We start from the raw sequence: 12,247 nt of genomic DNA, 5'->3' as shown, positions 1-12,247 counted from the left end.
GATATCAAAAACATCGCGAAATGCGATACGTCGCAAATGTAGTTCTTTAAATGATTCATATCAATAAGGAATATTGATTTAATACAATTTCTTGGACACATGTCATTGCACTTTAGCAGTGTTTTGTCAATGGACAAATTCCTAAATTTAAAAAATAAGAAATAGAAAATGGAATTATAACACCACACAAAACAAGCCTAAATCCTCTGATGTCAAACAGATTAACCCAACGATCAACATATGCAGGTATCATGGACAACAAACGAACACATTCAAACTTAAATATCCGACAGCATAAGAATTCCGTGGTAGGAATTAAGTCGCGAAAAAAAAAAATCATCACCGTTGGGATTATCTGTTTGACATCAGCTGATTTAGGCCTGTTTTCATTTTTTTTTATGGATTATCCCGTGACAAAACAGTGCAGAACTGCAACGGCGCGTGTACAAGGGGTTTTATTATTAAATCAAAGTCGCAAATATCGTCAAACGATGTGTTCTCGCCTCGCCGGTTAGAGAACCCGCGACTCTCGACTCTCGTCTCTCGAAACTCGACTCTCGACTCTCGAACATCGACTCTCGACTCTCGACTCTCGAATCTCGACTCTCGACTCTCGACTCTCGACTCTCGACTCTCGACTCTCGACTCCCGACTCTCGAATCTCGACTCTCGACTCTCGACTCTCGACTCTCGACTCTCGACTCTCGACTCTCGACTCTCGACTCTCGACTCTCGAATCTCGACTGTCGACTCTCGACTCTCGACTCTCGACTCTCGACTCTCGACTCCCGACTCTCGACTCCGACCTGAGCTGTTGTTCCGCGGAGAGCCTCGCAGGGGCCTTAATGAAGGCGGACACTTCACCGCCGCCCGCCAGCCGACCACGAAGCGGGGCGCAGCTCGAGCGCCTTAATGAGCGAGGCGTGAGTCGCCGCGACTAACGAGCGCCACCTAACGGTCGCTTCCGGCGAAACAATGGGGGAAAAAAATACGTTAAATAAAACACCATTTAAGTCACACACCTAGTTAATGTCTGCACACACTCACACAAACACAAAACCACAATTAGAACCCGTTAAAATTTATAATCATATTACTAACAAATAAAACATTTATTTTTAGAAAAGTGGTTTTCATATCAACCATACAGGAAGTAAAATATGCGACTCTGATTAAATAATTAGGTACCTAGTCGTTAAGTATACTGCATGTGTAGATAATTTTTTTCTCTATATTTGAAGTCACAAAACAATAATTCGCATTTCACAATTAATTTGTAACTAAACGTGTTCGCAGATAAAGGCAGATGGAAAATACAAGGATGATTAAAATTTACTTAACGAGACCGCACATTGCCGACATATTTCAGACTGCTGACCCAGTAGAAGCGTTGCAGGTGATTTCACGTTAGGCCTAGCGCCAGCCGAACCAGAGAGATCTCTTGTGTTTTGTTTGCTAATTGCTGCCACTCCCCGTTCCACTATGACCGCGAAGTTTTCTGTTAATTCTTTAAGTCTGTCATTTCTATTTTTTTTTTAAAAAAAAAAGCTGAATCACAACGTCACGACAAATCGCACATAGTTCCAGCCCGACAGGGTCAAAATACCACAACAACATTTACATGACGAACTCTGAAATTGCTGTCGGAAAATCTACCCATGCCAAATGCGTCCATAGAATGCAATATAGAAAGCGTTTAAAAACAGCGCAATCCATACAGATATAACTCATATTTACTTTTGATGATTGAAGTGCATAGCAATTAAAAATTTAGTCGTCTCTTGTACAAAGAGAGATTAGATTTAGTTCAGTTACAAGGAAGCAAGCTATAGATATGTTGGTACGGAACAGAAAATAATTCCCCTTTTAGCTATGCTCCATATTAAAAATAAACGTAATAAACAGTTAATAGCACGGTAAAAATGTGAAAATGTACCAAACCCTATAATCAAATTTCGTTTTTCAAGATGAAGATTTACCAAGTAGGTATTAACAATTTAGCAGATAGATTTGGAATGTTTGCTTCCAAAAATTATTGTTATTCTTCTTCAAAATTAAAAATAATTAGAGACCGGAAAAATTCGCGATTTCAATGACCTGTAGGATATACTCCATGATCCTGTACGTACGCGGGAAAATTACATCTGCTCATTGGCTACTGACTCGTGACACCAGTTAACTGGGACGCTAGTGATTCGATACTTCTTTTGTTAAAGGTTTTTCATTGGCCGAGTATCATTCAGATAAACTGTGGCCCAATCACTGATGCGTAGAGACCTGCAAAATTCGCGGATTCAATGACCTCCAGGATAGACTCTACTACACTCTACACACTCGGGCAAATGCCACCTGTTCATTGGCTGCTGACTTGTGAGTCGTCTCGACTGGGTGGCCAGTGATTCGACACTTCTATGAGTGAGGGTCTCTAATTGGCCCTCGTTACTCCAGATTAACAGTGAACCATTTGCAGAAGCAGCGCTAAGGTATAATTAATTGTATTGTAGCATACCACGAAATGAATCCGCGAATTTTGCAGGTCTCTACTGATGCGGTAAAAAGGCAAACGTTTTTGGATTCTAGACCATCACGAAATGAATCCGCGAATTTTTTCGGTCTCTAAAAATAATAAATAGCTAATTTTCAAACAAAAATATATCAATCCTCGGCTGGATAATGAAAATACTTCTTTAATATTCAAGTAATGTTTTATACTATGCTGTAGCTTATATACTTAACCTTTTCCTTTTCAATCTTAATTTTTGACTTTTAATATAGTTTGTTATCAAACAATGTTTGTACTTTATTCTAAATTAACAATAATTATTTAAAAAAATTTAAATTTATAATAACTAATGTAAGTTTTTTATATATTTTTTATTTGTAGATATTTTTTTATTGTTTAAAGGTTTATATTAATCAAAAATGACTTGATGCACTTATATACAGGCTTATTTTTGTGAGTACTAAATATCATGTTTAATTGAGTGAATATTACTCAGAGTTGTAACAAAAAGAGGGAGTGAAATAATAAGGTATTCCTACGCTAGCGATTGTTTTCTTGTAATTGACGGCCTCTTGAAGAGAAGACGTTGCCCCATTTGACATCGGGCCATTCAGGACTCGTTTGGTACGTCGCTGGATGGCTGTGATTGGTGTGCCAAACGCAGACATGCAACTCAAAGAAACACAACCAAATATTGAAACACAGACGAAGCTGCAGTGTTTTAACACATGGCTGGTCTCCAAATCATTTTGCGAAAAAATACACGGTCCTGGTTGTTAGAGACCGGAAAAATTCGCGGATTCATGTCGTGTTAGTCTAGAATCCAAAAACGTTTGCCTTTTTACCGCATCAGTGATTGGGCCTCAGTTTATCTGAATGACACTCGGCCAATGGAAAACCTTCAACAAAAGAAGTATCGAACCACGAGCATCCCAGTTAACAGCTGTCACTAGTGTACCCCCCTTAGACCAAAAATTTGCGGAAGGCAGGATACAAAGAATAGACAGCGAAATAGTGAGTTAGTTATGTATTATTTGGTTCTTTATATGACCATAAAACAAATATAAGCAGAACATGCCAAACAATATATAAGTATATTAAATTTAACAATTAACAACAGGGTATATCAGGCTTCGCCCCTCTTGACTAGAAGTACATAAAACAATAAAATAACAAGTATACCTATACCCCCCCCCCCCGGTGCACCACGGGTGTCGCACATGAACTAGATGCTGTTCTGACTTGGTTAACATCAAAAACCACCACAATAAATATAAAATACAATATTACTTCAAAAAAACAATATCACTTAAAACTGCAACCTAAAATACACACACACACACACACACACACACACACATATATATATATATATATATATATATATATATATATATATATAAAAATATAAAATATTACCACCTTTCACAAAATAAATTAGGTGCTCGGTTCAGTTAATCTACTCATTCAATGTTTTTTGGCAAAATAATTACTTGTTGCCTCAAACTTTTCCAGTCCAATTCGAAAGTTCATGATCAGGCAGTAAAGAAAAAATATGTATATACGATAAATGATTATAATAGTTCACAGCCAATTTTCTGCCTCACAAAATACCCTATCGAGCACCTGACTACACACCTTTCGAAATTAACTTGATAAATAGCTACATAAAAATTTATAATGTTACAAAAATTGCAACAAAAAATTACAATACAATCTCATTAAAAAAAAATTTTACCCAGTGCGCATAACTCGCATAAAGGGTACAAAATATTAACAATTTCCCTCCCAAATAGGTAACCACTCAATTCCAGACTTGACGACGTAGTTACTTGCGGCTGTGTCTAATGAAAAAAAAATTGCTTCAAAAAATTACAGTTATATTCAAACGTTATCTCGAAGGTGAAAAATACCGGCGTAGCGTAGGCCACAAGGTCTACCCAGCGAAGGTCCACAGAAGGTCCGTCTGACGTAATCTAGACGAACACTAAATTTCAAAACTTACAGTTTATCTGTTGCCATCTGCTTCCGGAGATATCCAATCAAGAAGCCTCAAAATCAAGCATTTACACTTCCTCGCAGACAAGCCTTAACCGGGCTGAAGGAGGATCAGCAGCACGCACGGCACCATTTGACATCCACGAAATTAGCGACTAGGCTCACTCTACAAAATTTTAAAATTCTCGATATACTAAAAATAAAATTTTTCTCCTCATTGGTAATAACTGCGTAGAACACTGCTGCACTCGAACATGGTATAACCGACGGAGCAAAAACTTGCCGTAAATTAAGTTCTTATATTCCACCAAGGATTTACCGAACTTCCACACTAAGTTACAGCCATGAATTTAATTCCCGCAGCCACTCCATCGGCAGTAAAAAAGGTAACCCACTCAGGCCATGGCTCGTAGCAGCCAGACCCTCCCCAGAAAAAACTCGTCAACAACCCCGCGCGCCACAGGTACCAACCTCAACCCACCAAAAGGAAAACACATGACAAACGCAAACACCGAGTACCGAAAATTGCCGATCAGAGCCTCACACGAGCACGAGTGGCTCTAGATCCTGACAATCTGAAACGTGCCCGCGCTCCTAGATCCACACCGGCCAAAACACCAAATCTGAGGGTACGGCTCGCGCCGCCACACGGCTAACGGTAAATAACACTGCGCCAGTACACAAAAATAACCGCCACCAAATGTGACGTGACACACACGTCACACTAGTCAGTAGCCAATGAGCAGGTGTAATTTTCCCGCGTGCATAGAGGATCATGGAGTCTATCCTATAGGTCATTGAAATCGCGAATTTTTCCGGTCTCTACTGGTTGTTAAGCATTGGCCGGGAAAGTCAAGAATTTACCGAAATACGTTCTTTGAATGATTTTTGCAATGGAGACTATTGCTTCAAATCATTATTTTTGAAATACGCCATTGCTATATTGCACTGTGTGTCTTATAGAGAACGCGAAGAACGGACAGATAAAGATTAATACACAAATACACAGAAAAACAACCCAAAATCAGCCAATGTCAATAATGTTAAATCCATTGACTACAAAGCAAATTCTGAGAAAGCAATTAGTCAGAAAAAAAATATCACAGCACAGACGAACACAGCGGTCTAAACAACGACGAGAGAGTTGAAACAAAAAACAGTAAAAACGGACCAACAAGAACCCTGGACAATACAGAGACGAATAGGCGAACCCATCGATGAAATCAAACACGTATTCTGAAAACACAACAACGACAGCACAGAAGCTTTCCGAGACAAGACAGTTGCGACGTTTCGGTATCCTGTTTCCGTCGTCGGACGGCTTGTTTTCTGTGAGCTTGTGGATTCGTCTTTCTTTGTCCGTTCTTCGGTTTTTCTGTATGGCATACAGTGCAAACCAGCAGGGGCTTACGTCAAAATTAATGATATGAATCATCAGTCTTATTCAAGTTGAACCTAGTATGTCCTGTCTTACACCTGAACCAGCTGACCACTTGTTGGGGTTCGAAACAGCGCTTCCCTGACAAGTGTTATGAGGGACCGCGAGCAGTGGCGTAGCCAGGATTTGTGTATGGGGGGTGTTAAGAAGCATGCCCCCCCCCCCCCCATCTCCACCGTATTGAAGCGGGGGGTCCGGGGGTCCTCCCCCGGGGAAATTTGGATTTTAAGGTGCAAAATAGTGCTATTTTAGCAGTTTTCGGTACTTAAATTTAAATATTGTAATGGTAAAAATTTTATTAATTTGAATATGAAATTTGTTTGAGTGATGAATAAGAAATTAATTAAAGGTTTGGTGCTAAGGGGGGGGTTTGAACCCCTAAAACCCCCCCCCTGGCTACGCCCCTGACCGCGAGTGCAAAGCCTTTCTCAGGGCGTGGGTACTTATCTGCTTGACCAGGGAGAGTCCACACCCTTAACATCCAGCTGGTATTAAAAACTATATATGTTTTATAATGAAAATTAAAATTACTTCAGAAATCGTCTTTAGCAATTTACCAACCCTAGGCGTTACGCGAAAATAAAGTAGAGTTGAATTCAAAGTGCTGGTTAGGATTAAGCTGCAAATTAAATCAAAGTTAAAATTATTCAAAATTTATTAATTACAACAAAATATCAAAATCTCTAGAAAAAAACTTAAATGACAATGAGCAAGAAATTATTAAAAAAAAAGGAAGCTCATATAGGTGGTACAAAAAACTAAAAAAAAAAATACATATTAAAAGTCTATAGCTTAAGTTTCTACCATAATATGCACATAATTTATATATGATTATATTTTTATTTATTGAATTTATTTATACAGGAACAAAATTCAGCAATAGACCGGTTTTCAATTAGTTCACGTTTTATACATATTTAAAAAAAAAAGTAAAATATCAGGCTTACACTAAATATTAGACCACGTTGTAGAAAACCGTTCAAAAACTTAATAACTAACATAATAAAAAAATTATTGTAGCCCTTCCACAAATAAAACAAATCTGTTCACTTTCGTAAAAAAAATAGATTTAAAAGTTTATCCCTATACATTATACCGCATCTTATGAATCGTCTTTGGTAATGTTGGGTGTCACACGTCCAGTGCTCTGCCTCTGTTGATGTGGCAGAGTTGCAGCTGACTGTTTCTTGTGAAGCGTTGTGCGATAACGTGTATTGAAACCAGCGATTGCTGTGCTTTGCCGAAGGGGGTCTGTTATGTCATTCCACAGATGGCTTTCCAAGTAACTAAATGGTCTTTCAAAAAAGGTGGTATGGTGCTTGTGTATCTGAATATTTTTCTTATGTCTGGTGTTCAGAAAGCTTAGAATTCAAGAAACTTGGCGACGCTCTAAAACGATAAATTTTTGATAAGTTTTTGGAGTTGGGTTGCAAAGTGAATTTCCGTCTGTGATCCGCGTTGAGCCAGTTTGTTTTATTTGGTTTCTGACTGGCATGATCGTGTTTCTTAATATTTAAAAGCATAACGCTAACATGCGTTTTGCAGTTTCTGAATTCTATGATTCAGTGTTTTGTCAATGCCGACATATAAATCCTGCACAGTAATTAAAAAGGTTATAACACAGGTGAGTCACAAAGTTTGATTTTATTTTAATATCGGGGGGTAGGGCGGGCAAGATGTGTTTTAATTTGCACAGTTACATAAGTCGGAATATCATGTTTGTAAGTAGAGATGTACCACAAAAAAGGTAATACTGGCGCCAGTGCTAAAAATAAAAATGGGGTGTGGCTGCGTCATGGACGCGGCCGTGTGGTTGTACGTGAATACGTGTACGTAACAGGTAATATTTTCTATACAAAGTATAAAATACGCTATATTATGTATTTTATAATCATGTTTGAACACTAAGAAGTCCTTCGGATTTCCATGTTTTGTTTATGATAGAAACTATTTCCGTTCGTCTTTTACGTTCCCGGCACTGCTTTACTCGGTCATATGGTGTTTTATATTTATCATTCGATTGCTTTTTGGGAAGCCCATTCAAACCGTATACGATCTCTGTATTTGGATTAGGCTTTTTGACGCGTATAGGCTGACATATATTTTTATGATAATTTTTTATTTTAACACCATATCTATTCACTGCAACTATTTTACACTAATGTTTTATATATGCAATCGTAAATATTTTTACGAGAGCTGACGATTGAAACTCAAACGAACGTCGTAGCTTCTACGAGTCAAAAGTTATGCTAAATGGAAATCTCGAAACGCAGCAAAATGACCTTAAAAATGGCGGAGCTTCCCCCCCTCCACCGCGCGCGATGCGTCACAGTCCTCACTTGGCGTAACGAATTCTTTAATCCTTTTAGCTATCCAGCGGTGTAATTAAAATTTTGGTTGGAGATTATAGATATGTAGCTGCAACACCAAAAAACTGTATCCCCCCGATTTTGTTATCATTAGAGACCGGAAAAATTCGCGAATTCATTTCGCGATAGGCTAAAATACAAATAGTTATACCTCAGTTGCTGCCTCTGCTATTGGCTCGCAACTCACCTGGATGACTCTGGGCCAATTAGAAACACCAAACCAAAGCTTTATCGAATCACAGACTGCTACGTTCGGACGTCTCACAAGACCGAAGCCAATGACTGGGTGACATTTGACCGAGTGTACGTAGAACTATGGAGTTCATCCTGCAGGTCATTGAACCCGCGAATTTTTTTACGGTTCCGTAATCGTTAGTTGTTTTTTTTCTTTAATTGCCTCCCACTATGGAAGCAATTTTAAAGACGTATTCACGTCAATAGTCGTACATAACTGAAGTACGAACTGTAACCTAAATCAAATAAAAGTCCAGCTGGACTATGCTGGAGTCAAACGTGGCCTGAAGGGGTGGGACCTCTCCCCAGGATAGAGCGCGGACAGCGCAGTGAAAGTGCCCTCCCGGGAGAGCGGGAGAGAGAGAGAGAGAGAGAGAGAGAGGCAGGATGGAAGAGAGAGTGCCCCAGGTATATATGAGCCAGGAGCCGCCCACAGCGCCACCAGTCACCTCCCAGCGAGCCAAAGTCTTCCAGGCGAACGAGACCGGCCGCATACTTCCACGACATGAGGCGCGCGGTACGTACATCCCCGGAGAGAAACTACAAGAACCTCCCTCGTAACCAACATCGTCCACAGATATATATATTTTTTTTTCGCTTAGCAGAAATTTTTTTTTTCCATATCTCATTTATAAATTGTTTTGATTATTATTAGAGACCGGAAAAATTCGCGATTTCAATGACCTGTAGGATAGACTCCATGATCCTCTATATGCACGCGGGTAAATTACACCTGCGCATTGGCTACCGACTCGTGACACCTGTTAACTGGGATGCTCGTGGTTCGATACTTCTTTTGTTGAAGGTTTTTCATTGGCCGAGTGTCATTCAGATAAACTGTGGCCCAATCACTGATGCAGTAAAAAGGCAAACGTTTTTGGATTCTAGACTATCACGAACTGAATCCGCCAATTTTTCCGGTCTCTAATTATTAAGTAGTTTAGGGGCAGGCATTTTTTCGCGAATAAATCTGAACACCTAATGAACTGTAACAAAGTATATACCCACACGATGCGGTTTCTTGCTTGTGATTTGGCGGCCGTCTGCGAGAGAAGTTTTTGCTTTACTTGACCTGAGCCACTCAAGACGCGTTTGCTTCCGCACTGATTCCTTGTGATTGGTGTTGTAACAATATACGTGTACCTGAAAAGAAACTCACCCAGTCACGAAAAACAGACGATGCTACAGTGTTTTTAACTTTCAGCTAGTCTCGGAATCTTTTCGTGAAATATGCATGCCCCTATATATAGTGCATGGCTAACTTATTTATAAATAACACTAAGAAAAAATCATTAATAAAATTTCACCCACCCACAGCGTTCTGAATGCTGTTTGGAAACATTCTGTATATACAGTTATAGGGTTCTGATATTTAAACAATTGTTTCACGGGGAAAGATTCATTTAAAAACAAATTGTGGGCAAAAATGATGGACACTCAGAAAGCAAGACGTTTGACGCTAATCTTGACTTGTATTCTGTGTGTCTGTGTATTGATAATTTTTGTCCATTCTTCAGGTTTCTCTATGACGTTGAGTGTAAACAAGCAATTAGGTATGTCTACAAAAAAAGTTTTAAATATAAATATCTGGTTCCCTCAACGACACAGTTGAAGGTCCCGAGATTGAGAAATTAGTGGGTCAAGGTAAACTTCAGAGGAAGCTGTGCACGTGTGATAGCGTAAAGGGAAATGTTATTCATTGTTAATTTCCCTACCATTTTCTTTGTTCGCTATCACGCAACGCTCGTGGTAGTCCTCTACGGGCGCGGATAACTATTCCCGGGAATATGCCGCGGTAATTAGCTTGATTACAGAAATCAATATATTTTTTTTTTTCAAAAAGTCTGGGGAACTTCGGGAAAACAGCAAGCGTCCTACCAAACACTTCGCGATTTCGTGAATATTTGTGTTATGACTGATTTACTCCAATACTAAACGAGAACAAACCACAGTATTCATATTTTTTAAAAAAATTGCTAAGTTAGTAAATGGAAGCGAGAACGATGACTTTCAACACGGGCTTACAGAAAAAAGTCCGCCACATTTTCCCACAAGGCAACACACGTGTGAAAATGAATCGATAGTCGAACGGTGCGGACGGTGCTTTGTTGCAGTTCGGGCCGGACAGCCCACTCTAGGAAGGGGTAGGGTGTCTCCAGGTGTCGGGTAACGCTGACGGGACTGTCTGTCTCTCTCTCCCGCAGGTGTGTCTGCTGCTGTGTGCCCTGGCGGCCCGGGCCGACGGCGTACAGAAGAGAACCATCGCCGAGCCCAGCTCCGGCGGCGGCTACGGCGCCGCGTCTTCCGGGGGCGGCTACGGCGCTTCGGGCGGCGGCGGCGGCTACGGCTCCTCCGGCGGCGGCGGCGGAGGAGGCGGCTACGTCGGCGGCTACGACGGCGGGGCTGCGGCCGCCACCAGCTACAGCTCCAGCAACCTGGGCTCCGTCAGCATCGCGCACGGCGGCAGCGGCGTCGGCGGCGGAGGCGGCGAGGCGCACTACGGCGGAGTGATAGCCGCCCCCGGCGGGTACGGCGGACACGACGCGGTCGCCTCCGGCGGCCTGACGCTGTCCGCGGGACATAGCGGCGGCGGCTACGGCGCGTACAGCGGCGCGTACGGCGGCGTCGGGGGCGGCGGCTACGACTTGGGGGCGGCGGGTCACGGCGGCGGAGGCGGCGGCGGCGGGGCGGATCTCAGCCTGCTGCACGGCGGCGGGGCGATAGCCAAGCACATCCACATCAACAAGCCCGGGCCGGCGCCCATCATCAAGGTGGTGAAAGTCCCGGTCCCACACCCGGTGCCCGTGCCGGTGCCCCATCCCGTCGCCGTGGGCGTGCCGCACCCCGTGCCCGTGCACGTGCGCGTGCCCACCCCAGTAGAGGTGCCCGTCATCAAGCACGTGCAGGTGCCCGTCGAGAAGCCCTACCCCGTGCACGTGGAGAAGGCCGTGCCCTACGAGGTGGAGAAGCCCTTCCACGTGACGGTGGAGAAGCACGTGGCGGTGCCCGTGCCCAGGCCGTACCCCGTGCACGTGCCCGTCTACAAGCACATCTACCACGGCAAGCACCACTGACACCCCCTCCTTCCCTCAAACCCCCTCCCTTGTTGTTGTGATATCTCCTCCTTGTTACGTTTGATCTGTTCGTTGTTTTCGTGCATTTTTTTATAATAAAATATTGAAAAAAAATTAAAACACGATATATTTTATTTAAAACCAATAATTCCTCACATTTCTAATTGTGTATTTTTTTTTTTGTAATTTATTATCTAACTACCCCGTGTACGCGATTGGAAAATATTTGATCCTCCATTTTGATGAAATTCCAAAAAAAAAAAAAATGCTGATACAACTGAATATTTATTTACAAACAGAAGCCTAAACATCATTTTACATATATCTCTAACTTCAAAAATAACATAAAAACATAGTTAACCCGCTTTAGGGGATGAATTTTTTTTAAAATACTCCTTTCTTAGTCAGAAACTACGTTGTATAAGAAATTCCTATACAAAAAAATTCATGCGTCTATTCCAACCGGTTTAAGCTGTGCGTTGTCTTTCGTTCAGTCAGGTGTTAGATTTTTATTAAGTTTATTAAAAGTATTTCATTATGTATCCAAAAATTATGATTAAATGGACGGTTTTTGTTTCCTAAACGTATCAACGAATAATATTCGACAAGACAACATAAATTAAAAAAT

At 41.3% G+C, this 12,247-nt stretch overlaps 1 protein-coding gene across 1 annotated transcript; it reads left to right on the top strand.

The window, feature by feature from the left end:
* Positions 1–845: 845 nt before the first annotated feature.
* On the top strand, positions 846–11,619 carry LOC134538997 (ATP-dependent RNA helicase A-like). The gene is made up of 2 exons (XM_063380659.1): positions 846–923; positions 10,750–11,619. Exons 1-2 carry the CDS (start codon positions 846–848, stop codon positions 11,617–11,619), a joined length of 948 nt encoding a protein of 315 aa, XP_063236729.1.
* Positions 11,620–12,247: the final 628 nt, after the last annotated feature.

This window comes from Bacillus rossius, chromosome 14 (genome assembly GCF_032445375.1).
Source record: "Bacillus rossius redtenbacheri isolate Brsri chromosome 14, Brsri_v3, whole genome shotgun sequence".
NCBI lineage: Eukaryota > Metazoa > Arthropoda > Insecta > Phasmatodea > Bacillidae > Bacillus > Bacillus rossius.
This window is presented reverse-complemented; position numbering and strand designations above follow the sequence as displayed.